Source organism: Dromiciops gliroides, chromosome 6 (assembly GCF_019393635.1).
Source record: "Dromiciops gliroides isolate mDroGli1 chromosome 6, mDroGli1.pri, whole genome shotgun sequence".
Classification (NCBI taxonomy): domain Eukaryota; kingdom Metazoa; phylum Chordata; class Mammalia; order Microbiotheria; family Microbiotheriidae; genus Dromiciops; species Dromiciops gliroides.
Window position 1 is genome coordinate 188,020,111 of NC_057866.1, and position 19,603 is coordinate 188,039,713.

General features: G+C 38.7%; 1 protein-coding gene across 3 annotated transcripts in view; it reads left to right on the top strand.

Moving 5' to 3' along the window:
- PALLD (palladin, cytoskeletal associated protein) overlaps positions 1–19,603 on the top strand; it is a 536,515-nt gene that overhangs the window by 201,625 nt on the left and 315,287 nt on the right. For all 3 annotated transcript variants that reach the window (XM_043971007.1, XM_043971008.1, XM_043971009.1), the window contains exon 3: positions 8,832–9,010. In XM_043971007.1, the coding sequence (XP_043826942.1) occupies positions 8,832–9,010 (179 nt within the window). The remainder of the gene's footprint in view (positions 1–8,831; positions 9,011–19,603) is intronic.

Consider the following 19,603-nt stretch of genomic DNA (forward strand, 5'->3'; position numbering starts at 1 on the left):
GGGTTACCTATTTAGTGACAATTGAGACTACAATCCATGTCTCCAGGTTCCTGGATATTTTTATTTTTAAAATAAATGATTTGCTTGCTCCAAGGCTTTGAAAATCAAATGTTATTTGTGATAAATTTTCTGGAGAAATAAAGACAATTTTTAGAGATTAAATAAAAAATTGTATTTTTCTACTTTTCCAAGTTAGGTCCATAGTCAATTCTCATAGGATAATTATAAAGTAATCTGTGAATAATTTATAGAGGAACTTGGTGCCCAGTAGACTATATCAAGGTTAATGTGCAAAACTAACATATTTTCTAACTAATTACATTGAGCAAAAAAGTACATTTTTAAACAATTCATTTTGTTCTTGTAGTGATCATATGATATTGCCTCTCCTTAAATTTGTCCTTGCTTTAACTCCAGTTCCAGTTCTAAAGCAACTGTTTCCACTCCCTAGTGATTTTGAGCAAATACCCACAGTACAGCCGGATTATACATCAGTGAAAATGTTGGATTGCTTCTCAAGGCAGCCGTATTAGTCACCACGTTGCTCAACGTTGTTAATATTCTCAGACAAGAATCTCTATGTTCTTCACTATTCACCAGACTATGAATATGAATTCATTTTGGCAATCTATATGGTTTTTCCCAGTTAGAGTTTGTTTACTATCTTATTGAGTTTATCTCCCTAAGACCCACCACAACAAGCTTATTCTCAGTATCAGCAAATCTTCACTCTTCAGGATGCTAATTACCTAATGTATTCGTTGGTCCATCCTTTCCTTTCCCTTCTTTCTTTCTGCTACCTCAGAAGTCTTCTAGGCCAACCCTCTCATCTTGCAGAGTAGGAAACTTGGGCCCAAGGCTATTGTAATTTGCACCAAGAGAACTACTATTTGAAGCTCTACCATCTCACTAACCAAAAATTGTTTTTCCTCCTATACTGAACTCCTTTCAATCAAGATATGGACAACTATGGATGCAGCATATGACACTGTTGCCAGATGAGGTTATTTGGTCACTTAGTTTTACTTAATTGTTTTTCTTTGGTATGAGGGAGGATTTAGTCAGGGCAGGGGAGATGTAAAGAAATGTCTGTAGTATAAAAAAAACACCCAAAATCTTTTATTTTAAAAATGCACTAAAAGGGGGCAGCTAGGTGGCACAGTGGATAAAGCACCGGCCCTGGATTCAGGAGTACCTGAGTTCAAATCCAGCCTCAGACACTTGACACTTACTAGCTGTGTGACCCTGGGCAAGTCAGTTAACCCCCATTGCCCTGCAAAAAAAAATGCACTAAAATAAATTAAATTAACAACAAGAATGTAGTACAGGAAAAACTCCAGTCAGTCGAATATAATCAGCAGATAGGACTTTCACCTCTTTTCTAAGAAATTTGTAGTAAATACTTCAAATCCCTTGCCAGAAAACTGGTAGAAATGTGACCATTGAGAAATTTCACTAAACAACATGATTATAACAAATGTCACCAACTGTATTGTGGAGTCTAAACTTGTTGCTGTCTTTGAATGAGAATTAGGTTTTCATTCTTGATTTGCCAAGTGAGAAATTAGTTGAGTTTCACTTCCATTTCATCTTGCATATTCATTTTACCTTATTTTTGTATTGTGGATCCCCCTTTATCCTTTCTTTTGGAATATCAATTTGAAGGTTAAAAAAATAAAGCTTTTCTTTCAAGACTTCAATTAAGAGGAAACCACTATATCCTGAAGCAGCCCAGCACACTTTTGGACAGCTTTAATTAGCAGAAAGTTTTTCCTATATTTGGCTCTTTCTAACCAACATTTGCCTCTCCCCACCCCCACCCCCACCACCTTTTTTTCCTGATTTTGTCCACTGGGACCAGAAAGAACCAGTATGATAGCTATTGTGCCCCCCTTGAATCTTCTCTCCTGGCTAAACATATCCAATACTTTCAATAGTTCAACCATTCTGATTATCTTCCTGTGGATATGCTCAGGCTAATTTAGGTTCTTCCTAAATGGTGACAACTAGAATGGAGCACCATATTCCACATGGGCTCTGACCAAGGTAGAGAACAGGACTATTAAGTCTTTACTTCTGGAAGTTCTACATTAACTTTTGTTGACTGGCACAGGCTCACTTCAAGTTCAGCTTGTGGTCCACCCAAATCCCCAGATTTTTTATTTCAGACAAATTGCTGTCTAACTATGCCTCTTCTGTCTTGTTCCGGTGAAGGCGCTTTTTTGGAGCCTATGTATAATATTTCTAGCATCTCTCTTTGTGGTGGCAAAGAACTGGAAATTTGGGGGATGCCCATTAATTAGGAAATGGCTGAACAAGTTCTGGTATATGATTGTGATGGAATACTATTGTGCTATAAGAAATGATGAGCTTGATGATCTTGGAAAAACATGGAAAGACATACAAAATAATAAAGAGCAAAATAGTAGAATCAAGTAAATATGGCATACAATAACAGCGACATTGTTTTAAGAAGAACTTGGAGCCACTAAGTCATTTTTGACTGTTATAAATTTCCCAAATTAACTACAAAGGACATATAAAGGCTGTGTGAAGCCAGAGAAAGAAGTGAGAAATAGATGTATAGGCTGATCTTACATATTTGTGTCTAATGGTAACCATCTCTAAGGAGGGAGGAGGGGGTAATAAAAAAGAAAAAAAGAAATTTACCTGATAATTTTATAATTAAAAGGAAAAGCAAGTTGTACATAATAGATTTATAGTTTCATGTGCAATCATCTTTTTTATTATATTGAATTATAGAATGCTTGTTTTAGTCCACAAATTAAAAATTAAGGGGGCAGCTAGGTGGCACAGTGGATAGAGCACTGGCCCTGGAATCAGGAGTACCTGAGTTCAAATCCAGCCTCAGACACTTGACACTTACTAGCTGTGTGACCCTGGGCAAGTCATTTAACCCCAATTGCCTCACCAAAAAAAAAATTAAAGAAAGAGAAAGAAAATGAGAGGAAGGAAGGAAAAGGAAGGAAGGAAAGAAGGAAGAGTAAAGACTAAAACTGGAAAGGACCATAGAGATTATATAAAGCAATAATATAGTTGTAACAGGATTAAATTGGTAAAGGTACAGGTGTTATATAGACCATAATTCATCAGAAAGATCATCATTATTATCACCATGATTAACAAAGCAAATATTTCCTTTGCTTCTACTATAGAGCTAATTATTTATGTAACACATTTAAGGTTTGCAGAAGGCTAGGGAGGTGCTATTATTATCCTCCATTTTACAAATGAGAAAACTGAGACAGGCAGGTTAAATGACAACTTTTATCTGAATTCAGATGTGAATTCTGACCTTCCTGACTCTAGTGCCAATGCTCCAACCACTATGTCACCTAGCTGTCTTTGTAGCTAGCATTATGTGCTAACCGCTATTGATACAAAGAGTCATAAAATATGGTTCCTGCCTTCAAGAAGCATATGGTTATTGTACAACTAAAGACAGTAAAATCTATGGTGGAGCACTGGGAAAGTAGGTACTCACACAGTACAGAGAACACAACACAAATCTCCAGAGGAATAGTACTACTCTCTTCCTATTGCGTGACCCTACATTGTTATAGCCATAAATTGGATACAGTTTTATCTCAGTAACCTTGGCCGAGCAGATTTAGTTTGACACAGAATAACTGGTTTTTGTTTCTACATTAAGACTCGTTAGGACATTTATCATTTGGGATTTTTGTTCTCTTTTCTCTTAAGTCATACCCTATCTTCTCAAGTCTTAATGGTATAAAACTGGATCTGTTAATGATTCATTACAATCTGCCTCTCTAATAAAAGTCATCCATCAGTTTTACAACTTGTAATGAACATAAATGGCTTGTTTATATTATTTTATAAAAAAATTTTGTCTGTCTTGGTATATGACTTTTTGCTTATTTGAGGCACTGGACTAGGAATGAAGAAGCAGCAGGTTTGAATCCTACTGATATTTAGCTAAGTGATCCTCAGCAATTCACTCAACCCCCCTGAACCTCAGTTTCCCCATCTAATAAAGAGGAATAATAATACCTTTAGTACTTGTCTAACAGAGATATTGTGAGGTAAATGGAAACACAGAAATATTTATTTCCTCTGCCTTTGTTGAAAAAGCTTAGGGAATGGAAAAAGAATTTATGTTTTATGTTGATACTTCACAATTAACTTAGGGATTCTTCTCAAAACAGCCCTGTGAGGTAGTTAGCACAAATAGCAGTAGTCTTTCTTGTTCTTGTTGTTGTTGTTGTTGTTGCTGCTGATGATGATGATGATGAAGAAGAAGATGTTGTTGTTGTTGTTGTTTGGAGGGTATGGGCTATGAACCTGTTTTTTCATCTGTGAGTCTAAATTCTCAATGTGGAAACACCCTTCACTGATACAGATCACCCACTCAGCTATAATTTACAACCTTGACAAGTTGCCCAGGGCAGTGGGAGATTGTGACTTGCCTGTGGCTCTAAAGCCGGCATGTGTCAGAGGTATGACATGAACCCATGTCTTCCTTATTCCAAGGCTGGCTCTTTAGTCTCTGCTCTGCCATCTCCCCTCCCCATTTCACAGATAAGGAAAGTGGGAGATTAAGAAAGGTCACATAGTGATAGCCTAGATGGTAGCCCAGACAAGGTACAATAGAAAGAGTACTTGCTGTGGAGTTAGAGGCCTTTGAGATATAATCCTAGCTCTACCACTAAATGCCTGTGTGACCTTGAGTAAGTCATTTCACTTGAGTCTGTTTCCTTATCTTTACACGAGGGCAATGGACTCAATGATAGCCTTCTGTGATCCTTTCCAGCTATACTCTGTGATTCTGTGAGCCACGCTGCCTCTCCTGACTATGCTCTGTCAGCCTCCATAGGGCAGAAATGAGACTGCCTGGTTTGTTGCATGGGACCTAGCATTGTATTCTGTACATAGCAGATGCTTAATGTGTGTTGCACAAGTAAGACACCAAGAAGGTATGTGACACTGCTAATATCAAATATAATATCTTTTGTTCAGCTCTTAAAGCCCACCATAACCTGATTCCTTCCTACCTTTTCAATCCACTCACCTTTTGGGAACAGCTATGTGGCACAATGGATAAAGCATCAGCCCTGGATTCAGGAGGACCCAAGTTCAAATCTGGCCTCAGACACTTGACACTTACTAGCTGTGTGACCCTGGGCAAGTCACTTAACCATCATTGCCCCACAAAACAATCTACTCACCTTTTACATTCCCCTTCCCCTACAAGCCCTACACATACACACACACACACACACACTCCCCTCCTCTATAATCTAGGGACACTGGCCTCCTTGCTGCTCCATCTCCAGGCTCAAGGCATTTTCATTGACTGTCCTCTTTACCTAAAATAGTCTCCCTCCTGATCTTCTCCTCATGGCTTCTTTGGCTTCCTTCAAATCCCAATGAAAATCCCACTTTTTAAAAAAAATTTTAAATAATTTTCAAATCCCACTTCCTACAAGAAGCCTTTCTTGATTTCCCTTAATGCTAGTGCTCCCTGCCTCTGAGATTATCTCTAATTTGTCCTCTCTGTTGCTTATTTGCACCTAATTGCTTGTATGTTGTCTCCCCCATTAGACTGGAAGTTACATGAGGGGAGGACTTGTGCTTTTGCCCCAGCATTTAGCACAGTGTCTGACACTTAATAAATGGTTACTGACCGACTGACTAATAATAGCTAACATTTATAAAGTGCTTTGAGCTGTAAAAGGTGTTTTACTTGTCTTATTTGATTTGAGTCTCACAACAACCCTGGGAACTGAGAGCTACAGGTGCTATTATCTCCATTCTATGGAGGAAGAAACTCAGGTTCAGGAACTTGTTGGAGGTTCACAGAGCTAGTGAATATTGGAGGTGGGATTCAAATGTGGTGATTCTTAACTTCAAGTCCAACACTGTACCTGCTACCTTACATTTTCCCTCTCTTTTTCTTAAGTTTTTTCATTACTCAGGTGGTAATAGTCCTAATTCATTAAAACCACAAAGGTTGGACACCTTGAAATACTATTAGGATAGCTGATTTCCTTGTGATAAGTATCAAGCAAACAAGGAATATTAGTTGTCTCATACACACCACTATGCTAGGGACTGTGGAAGAAACAAAGAAGTGTAAGACAGTCTTTCCCTTTGATTCATTCATTTGTTCATTCATTCATTCCTTCATTCCTTTATTCATTCCATGGACTTTTCTTAAATGCTTGTTGTGTGACAGGCACTAAGGCCTGGGGATACAAAGACAAAAACAGATAGCAAAATTCCTGCAGTCAAAGAGCTTACATTCTATGAAGGGAAGTTCAAAGAAGTTTAATAATTTCCTAATCACAAGTTAATAACTTCAGGAAAAATATAATATAGCTGGGAACACCTGTCATAAGCCCATGAAACATTATGTAACAATGCAAGAGTTAAATCACAGGACATCACTAGTGTTATAGTCGATGAAAATAAATGTCAAAAAATCATTGCCGGGGGCAGCTAGGTGGTGCGGTGGATAGAGCACTAGCCCTGGATTCAGGAGTACCTGAGTTCAAATCCGGCCTCAGACACTTAACACTTACTAGCTGTGTGACCCTGGGCAAGTCACCCAACTGCCTCACTAAAAAAAAACAAAAAAAAAATCATTTCCAAAGGGGTGATAGAAACTGTGCATCCTATAAATTCTGAGTTGAGATGATCATCATTGTCATTATCAACAAGATCAAAGAAAATTAAAGTTAGCCCTATGTTCTAGTTATTGGTAATACAAAGAAGTATAAAATATTATTCCTGTCCCCCGCCCAGAAGTCTACAATCTGTTGTCAGAAGCAGTATTTATATATAAATATATGAAGGTATGCTAATTACCACACAAATGTTTGAGTAGCAAATCTATACCTGCTTTAGGACTTTGGAGAAAAGAAAGAAAACTCTGACCTTGTTGGGGGAGAAGAAAGGTTCACTGGTTGAGTTTTCCTGTACCTTGAAAGACTGGTAGGATTTATATAAGTGGAGAGGAAAGGAACGGCATTCCAGAGATGTGTGCAATCACGTGGAATATTTAAAGGACAATGAGTAGATCAGAGCAGAATATACCTGTCAGGGAGAGAGGTTAGATTGGGGCCAGACTTTGGAAGTCTTTGAAGGCCAAAGTAAAGAGTTAGGATTTATTCTAAAGCCAGTGGGGAGCCATTGGAAGCTTTTGAGCAGGAGAGTGATATGTGTGAGAGCATATTTTAGGCAGATTATTCTGACATTTAGTGTGTAGGATGGATTGGGCAAGATGGAAAGCAGAGGGATCAGTTGGAAATCTGTTGTAATAGTCCAAGCATGAGGTAATGAGGGCTGGATTAGGATGGTAGCAGTGGGAATGGAAAGGAAAGGGCAGAGAAAATAATACGGGATTGGAAGAAAGACAACTTGAATTGGACCTTGAAATCTGGAAGTACAGTTTTCTAAGTTGACATCAAAACATAAGTTTCACAAGATCTGCAACTAGTATATATCAAATCTTCTAGTTATTAAAAGGATGATAACTCGCTCTGGATGATTAAAAGGATAATAACTTAGTTTCATCTTGCTCTTCTATCAAAAGCAAATATTCATCTCTAAGATTGTCTCTGTAAAGTTTCTGCCAAAATAGAAGTACCATATCAACAAGTTCCTTTGCTTTGTTGCTATTGTTATTATTAAGAATACTCTATTATTACTTTAATGCAGACAGTGTACTTGTGTTACACTTCTCTGAATGTAGGGAAGGCTACAGATTCCATCCTAAGTGCTGAATTTCCAGGAAAGGATTCCAAGACCAAAGAATTCTGTGGAAGATTAAGCTCAGGAAAAATCTCTAAGAAGTGGTTAGGGGCTAAATGGACAATGTTGTCAAAAGGGACTTCAGCTCTTCCATTTGTGTCAAGTGGCAAATTCCTACATATTTCTCTTAAAATAAATCAGACTTGGCAAAATTTTAGGGTCACAATTCCACTTTTTGTTATATAAAGTGAAGGAAAAAGAGAAGAGAGTTGAGGATTGTGGAAGGATAGGGGAGAGGAGAAGAGAAAGGAGAGAAGGGGGAGAGAGGGAGGGAGGAAGGGGGGAGAGAGGTGTCTGTATTTAAAAACACACACACAACCTGAGGCCCTTGAGAGCCAGCCCCACCAGGCTCCTGGTTGTTTGAGAAAGGAAAAGAGCTGACCAGTAAGAGTGAATTACAACTTAGCCTCTGTGTCTATATAAAGTCTCCAAGGCCATGTAGCCTACTAGAAACTTTTTAAAAGAAAGAAATGTGGAAGAAATTACATCTGGTATTTCTAAGCTGATTGTATAGCTCAGGATTGGTAGAAAATACCATAGACTGAATTTTGAAAGGGAATGCTAAGATTACCACTAGTTTCCCCCTAATGATTTTGATTTATTTAGTTGATTAAATTGTAATTAGGTTAGGAGGTTTTTATTTGGTTTTTTCCTAATGATAAGAATATGAGATATGTATTGGTAGAGCCCAATTCTTTTTTTTTCAAAGCATTTTAAATTTTTGTTCATATTGTGTAAGACTGAGTTGTTTAAGGAGTTTGCCATTCCTTATTTTTAAATTGAGATTGATTGACAAATGAAGTCTACAAGAAAAGGTGTTTTCGGGAGGGGGGGCTGAAATCTGCATACATTTTTCCTGGAAAAGACCCAATTACACAAGAGTAAAGTCCAAAACTAATATTCTCATTGGTCATATCGATGTAGTTTTATATCAAACTAGTATCATCACATGGCATCTGGACTTTCACTTGTACTTTGTTTTAAACATAACCATTCCTTTCTGCTCTGTCCCTCATATTCCATATGACCTACAGATGGTTCTGTGAAGGAAAAGAGCTGCAGAACTCCCCAGACATCCAGATTCAGTGTGAAAGCGGAGGTCTCCATACCCTAGTCATTGCAGAGGCTTTTGAGGACGACACAGGACGTTACTCTTGCCTGGCGACAAATCCTAGTGGTTCAGACACAACATCTGCTGAAGTCTTCATTGAAGGTAAGGAAGAGAGAAATATTGAAATCTCCCAAGTTAAGACTGCCTCAGGATCCTACAGCCTCTAGGCTCAAATACTTTTCTAAATTATAACCATTTTAGTGGTGTTGTGATCCAAACCTATTTCCACCAAACAAACAAATGTAACCCAAGAGAAAGCCTTTGAAAGCCCAATGGTGGGAATACCAAATACATGTGTCTCATTTTCCTGCATTTGATCCTCTTAATTTGAAATATTTTGGGTAACATTCACATGGATGTATACACTACTGAATATCAAGAGTTATTTTGATCTTTCTCTAGTGAATTCAAAACAAGGTCATACTTAAAACATTGTATCTAACAACTATGTTAAATTATAGAATGCTTGGTGAAGGGGTGAGGATTTGGCGGGGGCGGGGGGGTCTTAGGGATATGCAGAAGAATTCACCATTAGGTAGAATACTGTAGTGGGTTTTTCCTATATATTCATTAAACCCTAGGTGTTTTCCTCTCTTCCATTATGGCTCTATTGTTCTTTAAAATAATATCATTTTTGGCATAACTTAGTATTTGTAAAGTAGCAAGGGGGTGATAATCTTGAAGGCAAAGTGTGGTCTATTAAATTTATTATAGCATTTTATCAACAACAATATAATTCAAAACACTTGGAGCCAACCTCTCTGAAAAATATAAAACATTGCCTTATTTAAAATGTTCCTGAAATCAGGAAAATCCACCACATAGATTGGTCCTTTTCCTTGTAACTGTTTGTCTTATAAAATTTAATAGTTAAGTTCAGGAAGAAAAGGGAAGTCCCTAAAGTCACCGTTACCTGAATCGTGAACTTTTCACCAGATAATTGACCTCAAAGTTTTTCATTCTCTTTAAAAAAAAAAAGGAATAGCAAATATTCAGAAATAAGCTTATTTAATATCCTCATTTATATGTCCTCTAACACCAGCCTCCTAAGAGCAGGCAAGAAGTAGTTTCCTTCTAAAAGTAACAACCACCTTGGCCTGATATTAATGCATGGGCTGTGCACTGTGCCTCTAATAAGAGACTTTTGCTCTATCCTGGGAAACAGAGAATGGATTTCATATGCTGTCAGTGGAGTCTGCATATGAGGTTGAGGTACAGTTTGGGTAATGGCCCTGAGGCTACTGAAGGAGAAAATAAACTAAACTTAATTATGTTTACTCAAGTTGCTCGAAATGTTGTTCTGGTGTAGGTAATGGAATGCTAGTTTGGAAGGCAGAGAACATAGATTCAGATCATGGCTCTGCCATTTCTTAGCTGAGTGACTTTAAGCAAGTCACTTTCCTCTATAAAACTCAGTTTCCTAAATTGTAAAATGATTGGGTTGACCTCTATGGTCCTTTCCAACTATTGATCCATAATCCTATTATCCTAATGTTGGTCATCAATGTGATATAGTAGAAAAAGTCCTGGACTGCAAGGTAAATGATCGAATTTTATTCCTGTTTCTGTTCATCGGCTATGCAACCTTGGCCAAGTCTTTTAATTCCTTCTTGACCTAAGTTTCCTCAGAGGCAAAATGGGGAGGGCAGAAGGAATCATACTAAGTCATAGAATCATAATATCATAGATTTAGAGCCAGAAGATGACCTTAGAAGTCACCTAAACTAATCCTCTCATTATACAGAGGAAGAAATTGAATCCTAAGGAGATAAAGTCACTTGTTCAAGGTAATAGTTAATGGCAGTGCTGATATTTGAATTCAAATCCTACCCATGATTCCCCATCCACCACTCTATCCACTGCCTCTCAAGATGACTTCTAAGGGCCCTTCCATTTTCTGATTTTCAATGAGATTCATTCCCTGCAAATGACTAGGGTTCCTGTTCTCATATCACAACAAGAGCAGATATGAAGGAGAGAGTCTTGATGGATTATCTTGAAATGATACATAGTACCATCAGTTGCCTAATGAATTAAAATGTACTGAAGACACCTCTATACCACAGCTATTAATTGCAGGCATACTAACAGTATTCTTTCTCGGGTTGAGATTGGTTCTCCAGCCTTCTTCATGCCATGCCATGGTCTGTGTACCTTTTCTATGCCTCTGGCCCTCCCTACTGCCATATCTATTTTGGGAAAGAATAATTATATCATAATTATCATTCCTGGAAAGTATATGTCAATCAATGGAACTCCACTCACCAACCTCACCAACACCGATCCAAAACCTCACTCTATGGCTTGTTGTTGCTCAGTAGTGTCCTACTCTTTGTGACCCTTGGGCCATATTTGTCATTTTCTTCTCCAATGGATTAAGGCAAACAGAGATTAAGTGACTTGCCCAGGGTCACACAGCTAGTATCTGACATAGGATTTTAATTCAGATCTTCCTGACTCCAGGCCCGGCTCTCTTATCCACTGAACCATCTATCTGCTCATACTCCATGGCTACTACTCCCTTGTACATAAGCTCCTTGAGAACAGGAACTGTCTTTCTCTTTGTATTTATACATCCAGTATATGTCCATGCACAAATGTATGATACATACTAAGTGCCTAATAAATGTTTTTTATTCATTCTTTTATTTGCAAACCTGGCATGTTGAACATTTTTTTATTTTATTTTTTCCCTCTTTCTACAATCCTGAAGTATCCAGAATTGGTAAATAGATCCAGGGACTCTAAGCACAGAACATTTTTCATTGTTGCATCTAATGCTTCTAAATGAAAGCTGACAGACTGACAATCTGTCTTATGATGACTTGGAAGAGTCCATTCCTGTCCATCTATGTGTTGGGTCAGTTCCATGCCCCCTGTGGTTCTCCAACAAAGGCCATTGGCTTTTTCCCATGTACCCTTTTCCACATGGAAGCACTGATCCGACTTCAGTTGCCAAACAACCATCAGGGGTTAGTGGCTCTAATCACTACATACTGAGATTAGACAGATTGGGTATGAAGGGAGTATGAGGGAGGGGAAGAGAGAGAGATTCAACCATCCATCACATCTCTCAGGACCAGGGTTAAATGCCTTAGAAAAAATGACTTACTTGGTCTTACAAAATATGCAAATAATGTCAGACAGCTGACAAGTACGGCATGTTAGAATCCACAAGTCCAATTATGTGAAATATGAGAGAAGCATTGATACTTCCCCTAGTTTTGTTGCATGACTCAAAACGAAGACCTACTTTGCCATAATTTTCATGTTTCATTTCCATCACAGCTAAATTAGACTCAGTTCTATTCCCACTGAATTACTGTCTAAAGCTCTTCCACCATTAGTATGTCAACATAGATTTTTGCCAAATCTGTTAGAGAGTATCACGTATACCTTTCAAATCAGAAAACTCAACTCTCTGACAGATCAAATACATTTGTTGCAAACCTGGCTTTTGCTCTAGTTATAAAGATCATCTTTACTTAAGTCCTACTTCGGTGTCTCATCTCCACAGGGAAGGGACCATGGGTTCTTAAATACTGGTACCTTTGAAGGTTCTTCAACTGAATTGCAATCTGCGCCAGGATACCCCAAGCTGAAAAGACTTTGGGTGTTGGCATGTATGCCAGCTCCATGCTGTCTTCCAAGGACCAACCTAGCTAAGTTTGGAGGGGATGAATTGTTTTAGCCACAGACATTCATTAAATAGTTGACCAAGGCATGAAGGGATGGCTTTATGGATAGATGGAAAGAATACCAAAATCATAAATGTCTAAATATCTGAAGTACAACATTGAGGATGTTAAATAGTAGGGGAACAAAATGCAGTGAAAGGTCGGGGAACTCATAGATAGTGCTGCAAAGCTAGCCACAGTGCTTAGAGAGAAATTCAACTATTCTTTTCAAATCAAATTAAGTAATATATATATTGAAAAATCTATGTAGAAACTCTCTACAAAGAAATGCAAAGACCTCTAAGATACTCTCTTATAAGACTAGTCTAGACAGAGAGACAAAACAAAAAGACTAGAGTTGGCAACAGTTAAATAACACTAAAAGATTTATATGAGGTCAAGACAACAGAAGTTACAAGTTGTATATGATCATTTGCCAGAGAAACTGTTAATACCAGGGGCAGCTAGGTGGCGCAGTGGATAAAGCACTGGCCCTGGATTCAGGAGGACCTGAGTTCAAATCTGACCTCAGACATTTGACACTTACTAGCTGTGTGACCCTAGGCAAGTCACTTAATCCTCATTGCCCCCACCAAAAAAAAAAAAGAAATTGTTAAGACCATAACTACCACTGTCACTCAGAGGCAAGTGGCATTATTTTAATCAACAAGTATTCTTGAAGTACTTTCTATGTGATAGATTCTGTGCTAGGCATTGGGGGCACAAATATAAAGAAAGGGACAATCCTTCCTCTTAGTATATTCTATTGGGGAAGAAAACATATATGTGCATAAGTATATACAGAACATATACCAAACAAATACAAAATTAACCCAAGAAAGGAAGGAAAGTTATTTTAGGCTACGATGTTCAAGGAAGGTCTGATGGAGGTTAGATATGAGTCCAGTCTGGTGGAATAGGTTGGATCTGGACTGGCAAAGATGACATTGCAGTTGAATGAAAGGCTTCTCATAGGTTCAGAACTAGCAAGAACCTTAGATAGCATCTATTCAAACCCCCTCATTTTGCAGATGAGGAAAATGAGACCTGGAGAGTTTAGTGATTTACCTAATGTCACAGTAAAGAGAACTGGGATAGAATGACATGAGCAAAGGTGCAAAGGCATAAAAACTCAAGGGGTATATAATCTATAATAATTAACAAGTTTGTTTACATCAGTGGGGTGAGCAAGAATGTATAGATTTCTAACAATGTATTTACTTGCACTGAAGTTAACTTCTTCCAGGGCAATTGTTTTTCCACTCAAACTGGGGTCATTAGATGGGACTGCTTGGCTTAGATCATTCCTATTGCTGATAGAGCAAACTGGTACCTACGAAACTGCTTCCTGTGTACCACAGTGGCCCTTCTGTAGAGCCTGAGTAAAAAAGAGATGATATTTAATGATTTCTAACTTTGAGAGCATCCATCCATGTTTCTCCATACCTGTACTGTGGTTCTTGCTTTGGAAAACTATGACAGTGTTAGAGAATAAGGGGAAACTCTCAGGTGAGACAAATTAGGGGAATAAAAAAATGTATTTATGGCTCAAAACTGAGAGAAGATAATATGCACAAAAGGAAATAAATTTCAAGTAAGAAAGAATAATGCCATTCAGTCTTCTATCTTTCTAGATTTTTGGCATTAAGAAAATATGAGGGGCAGCTAGATGGCACAGTGGATAGAGCACCAGCCCTGGATTCAGGAAGACCAGATTTCAAATCTGGCCTCAGTTGCTTAACAGTTACTGGCTGTGTAACCAGTGTCACACACTGTGTGGCAAGTGGAACTGTGTGGCAAGTCACTTAACCCCAATTGCCTAACCAAAAGGAAGGAAGGAAGGAAGGAAGGAAGGAAGGAAGGAAGGAAGGAAGGAAGGAAGGAAAGAAAGAAAGAAAGAAAGAAAGAAAGAAAGAAAGAAAGAAAGAAAGAAAGAAAGAAAGAAAGAAAGAAAGAAGGAAAGAAGGAAAGAAAGGAAAGAAAGAAAGGAAAGAAAGAAAGAAAGAAAGAAAGAAAGAAAGAAAGAAAGAAAGAAAGAAAGAAAGAAAGAAAGAAAGAAAGAAAGAAAGAAAGAAAGAAAGAAAGAAAGAAAGAAAGAAAGAAAGAAAGAAAGAAAGAAAGAAAGGAAAGAAAGAAGGAAAGAAAGAAGAAAGAAGGAAGAAAGGAAGGAAAGAAAGAAGGAAAGAAAGAAGGAAGGAAGGAAGGAAGGAAGGAAGGAAGGAAGGAAGGAAGGAAGGAAGGAAGGAAGGAAGGAAGGAAAGAAGAAAATATGAGTGAAAAAAACAACTCCCTGGCAGGGATCCTCAGGAAAAGCTTAGTGTTACTGCTTGAGGTTGCAAGTAAGTGATTGACCTTTATTATATTAGATACTTCCTTGAAATGCTAAGGAAAAGACAGAGTGTTGACACTTGTCTCTAGCACTCCTCTACCAGAAAGGAATGTCATTCTCTACTAAGCACTAATATCCCAAAGACAGTCTAGCTCCAGACTCCTCCATCTTCATGACCAGAGTAGAAAAATCCTCCCTTTGCCATCAGTAACAAGGTAAAGTGAACAGAGCACTCAGTTTGAAGTATCTTAGTTCAAACACTGGCTCTCCAATTTAACTAGATCTGTAACCATGAGCCATAGTTTACTCTGAGCCTGTTTCCCCTTATGTAAAATGAGGAGGTTGGACTAAATTAACTCTGAGATGCCAATTAGCTATAATTATATGGTTAATTAAATATGAGAGCATTTCAAATAACTAATAACTTTTAAATACACTTTTTTTGGCAGGGCAATGAGGGTTAAGTGACTTGCCCAGGGTCACACAGCTAGTAAGTGTCAAGTGCCTGAAACCAGATTTGAACTCAGGTCCTCCTGAATCCAGGGCCGGTGCTTCATCCACTGAGCCACCTAGCTGTCCCTAAAATACACTTTTGGGGGAGGAGTGAGACAATTGGGGTCAAGTGACTTACCCAGGGTCACACAGCTAGTAAGTGTTATGTGTCTGAGGCTGGATTTGAACTCAGGTCCTCCTGAATCCAAGGCCGGTGCTCTACCCACTGTGCCACCTAGCTGCCCCCCTAAAATACACTTTTAAAAACGACTTCCAACATCTCAGGGGAGAGAGAGGGAACCGATGAGTATATAATGTTGCATATTTTTTGCTTCACTTTTTTTATTTCAAATAAGGCTTCAATGGGAGTTAAAGTTTGTTAGGAAATAACGGTGCAAAGACACAGAGCATCAAAATATGCTTCAAAGCTTCTGTTTTACTGCAGGAAAACAGTGTTTGAACATATCCTAGTATCAGTCACATAAATACATAGATAGAATAGTTACAGTGAAGGAAGCTAGAAGCCTTCCAACAAATGTCCCTCCCTCCTAAAGCTCAAGGAATGGCATACATGTACTGAAGAAAAAGCTAGCCTGACACATGAGATGTTGCCCTGGACAGCAGGTGCAAAGCAGATGACGAAAGAGAGAAGGTAGAATGGGGAAGGAGGAAGAAATCGCCCTGTAAGAATGTTGGCACAGATAAGGGGATTCGATCCACCACCTCCGACAGAAGCTGCCTTGTCACCTGAGATGAAAGGTGACATTGAGTTTTGACTGGGGATGGGCAGGTGTATGGAAAGCCCACAGAAACCCTGTTTGTTTTACTTTCCTCCCCACTCCCCAAAATTTTTCTCAGCACTGCCTATTTCTATGTATCACCTTTGCTGGGACTCTCAAGAAATAGAAATAAAAAGAAGAAAAAAACTCTTAAAATATAGCTAAAATGACACCTTTTTTTCAGTGCTACTCTACAAGTGTATGTTTTAAATATTTGAAGTCAGGTCAGACCAATCTATCTGTGTGCCCATGTCAACAACAAGAGATAGTGGTGATTTGACAAGTGTTATAGCGACCATGATATCCACTGGGCTTCAGCCCTAACCACCCTAATAAAGGCCCTCAGTATGACTTCCTAACAACCAAAGATCAGATCATTTATCAGTCTGCGTTTGCTTCCAAGAAGTGATCTGATCCAAGCTTTTCTCCCTCCAGATGCTTGCGGCATTCGCTACTGTTCACCGATTCCTCAATCCTTTAAAAAAAAAAAAAAAGATTTTAATGGCATCTTTTGTCTTTAACTGGCCTGTGTTTCCCATTCAGATTGAATCCTCTCTTGTGACCCAGAAAAGTAATTAACTAAACACATCCCAGCCAGACAATGAATACAGTATTTGGTCCTAGTAGTCCCCCATCTCTCTGCCATCAGGGAGGAGGCAAATTTTCTCATCTCTTCTCTGTAACCTCCAATAACTCAGAATTAAAATTCCTTTTAGCTACCTGTCCATTTGCTTGAGAATGTCAGTTCCTGGAGTGTAATATTTGTTGCGTTCTTCATACTTGAATTCGCAGCACTTAGCACAGCTCCTGGCATTCATTAAGTGTTTAATCAATGCTTTCAGATTGTTCTTTGTTCTGTTTAATTCACTCTGCATCAATTCATGTAAATCTTCCCTCATTCTGCTGAATTCCCCATCCCAGTAATTTTTTATTTTATTTTTTTTGGTGAGGCAATTGGGGTTAAGTGACCTGCCCAGGGTCACACAGCTAGTAAGTGTAAAGTGTCTGAGACCGGATTTGAATTCAGGTACTCCTGACTCCAGGGCCGGTGCTCTATCCACTGCGCCATCTAGCTGCCCCATAATCTGTTATTTTCATTCAATATACTAATGGCACATATATAGGTATAAAGTTTGCTGAATGCTTTACGCACATTACATCACTTGAGACCAAGGGTGTGCTAGAAAATGTTTAACAACTGGCTCCCCACCATGAACAACACACTTTAAATTTTTTTTTGGTGGGGTGGGGCAATGAAGGTTAAGTGACTTGCCCAGGGTCACACAGCTAGTGTCCGAGGCCAGATTTGAACTTAGATCCTCCTGAATCCAGGACCACTGCTTTATCCACTGTACCATCTAGTTGCCCCACACACTTTTAAATTTAATTTGCATTGTTAATATTTTCTCCATAACTTTTGTAAGTTCCGATGGTTTAAAAAATCCCGCAATAAATTAAGCTTTGAGTTATAGCATTTGCTAATTTCTGAGGGAAGCCGATCAGAAGGCTATGGTAATAATTTAAGTGAGAGATGTTGCCCAACGTTGTGTCCTTAATTTCCTTACTTTTTTCTTGCTCTTGGAAACGTCCTTCATTTAGCAAGAATAAATAGAGTTGTGGATATGTCAGTAGAGGGAAGGGACAGAGACATTGAGGAGATAGAATTGATATGATTTGACAACTGTTTGCCTATAATAATACTAACTTGCATTCATATAACACTTTAATGTTTATGAAGCCCTTCAAAAATCTTAATTTATTTGCTCCTCACAATAACTTTAGGAGGTATAGATGAGGAAACTGAGGCACAGAGAGGCTAATTGACTACACAGCTATTAAGCATCTGTGGCAGGATTTGAACTCAGATCTTCCAGAGTACAAGTTCCTGGTGCCCAGGGTCATAATCCTTCAGTATCATGCTTCATTCCTCATTCTCACTAATTCTATGTATCTGATTTGTTGTCAAACCTCATTATTTCTACTTTCATAATATTTCATATATATCTCTGTCTATCTGTCTGTCCATCTTTTTATCTATCTATCTGTATTTCTTTCCACCCATACAGCTGCCTCTCTAATTCAGGCCCCTTTCATCTCTCACCTTGAGAATGTCTTCTTGTCTTCTTCTTTCCTCTCTCTCACCCTCCTTCCTGTCTTTTTTTTTTCTTTTGGTGAGGCCATTGGGGTTAAGTGACTTGCCCAGGGTCACACAGCTATAAGTGTTAAGTATCTGAGGCTGGATTTGAACTCGGGTCCTCCTGAATCCAGGGCCAGTGCTCTATCCACTGCGCCATCTAGCTGCCCCGCTCCTTCCTGTCTTTCCTCTCTCCTTCCATCTGTCTCTCTGTTCCCCTGTCTTTCTCCATCTCTCCCCACCCCATGACATCACATCAAATCACATCTCTCACATGAACTACTGTAATAACCTTCTGATTGACATGTCTCAAGACTCTCCCCATTCCATTTCATTCTCCATTCAGCTGCTAAGGTGATTTTCCTAAAGTGCAGGTCTGACCATGTTATTCTTCCTACTTAATAAATTCTAGCAGCTCCCTATTATCTCCAGCATCCATGATAAGATGCACTATTTGGTATTCATTCACAACTTAAAACTTTCCTGTATGATCCAGATACACACTGGCCTATTTCTTTTCTTTTTTTTTTTTTTTTTTGGTAGGGCAATGAGGGTTAAGTGACTTGTCCAGGGTCACCCAACTGGTACACACTGGCCCATTTCTTGCTGCTTCTCACACATGATGTTCCATCTTCTGTGTCCATGCCTTTCTATGGTTCCTCCCAAAACAGGAATGCTCTTCCTCTTAACCTCTACCTCTTAGCTTCCCTGGTTTCTTTTAATCCTCAATTCAAATCCCATCTTATATAAAAGTCCTCTTCTGGTTCCCCAAGGTACAAGTACCTTTCACTCTGAGATTTCCTTCCTTTTATTCTGCTTATATATTTTTATGGATTTAGTTATTTGTATGCTGTCTCCTCCATTAGAATGTGAACTCCTTGAGGGGAGCAACTGTTTTTGCCTTCCTTTGTATCCTCTGTGCTTAGTACAATGCCTGGCTTATAGTAAGTACTTAGTAAGTGCTGGTTGACTTATTGGGCTTGTTATCTGCATTTTTGGAGGGAGTGTGCAAAACAGGAGTTCATCATACTGATGTAATCACAGTTTCCTGTATATAACATGCAAGAAAAGTATCAAGGCCTAGTCAATACCAAGTTGTTCTTGAAACTAGGAAGACCTGGGTTCAAGTCCATATAAGACTATGAGCTGCAGAGAAAGTGCCAGTCTGCAGTGGTAGAGTCAGTTTCCATACTCAGGAGGCCCCCTCATTGACATCCTCCACATGGAGAACATCAAAAGAGCCAGGATGTTTTTCTCTATTGATGACTGCACCAATTCAATCTA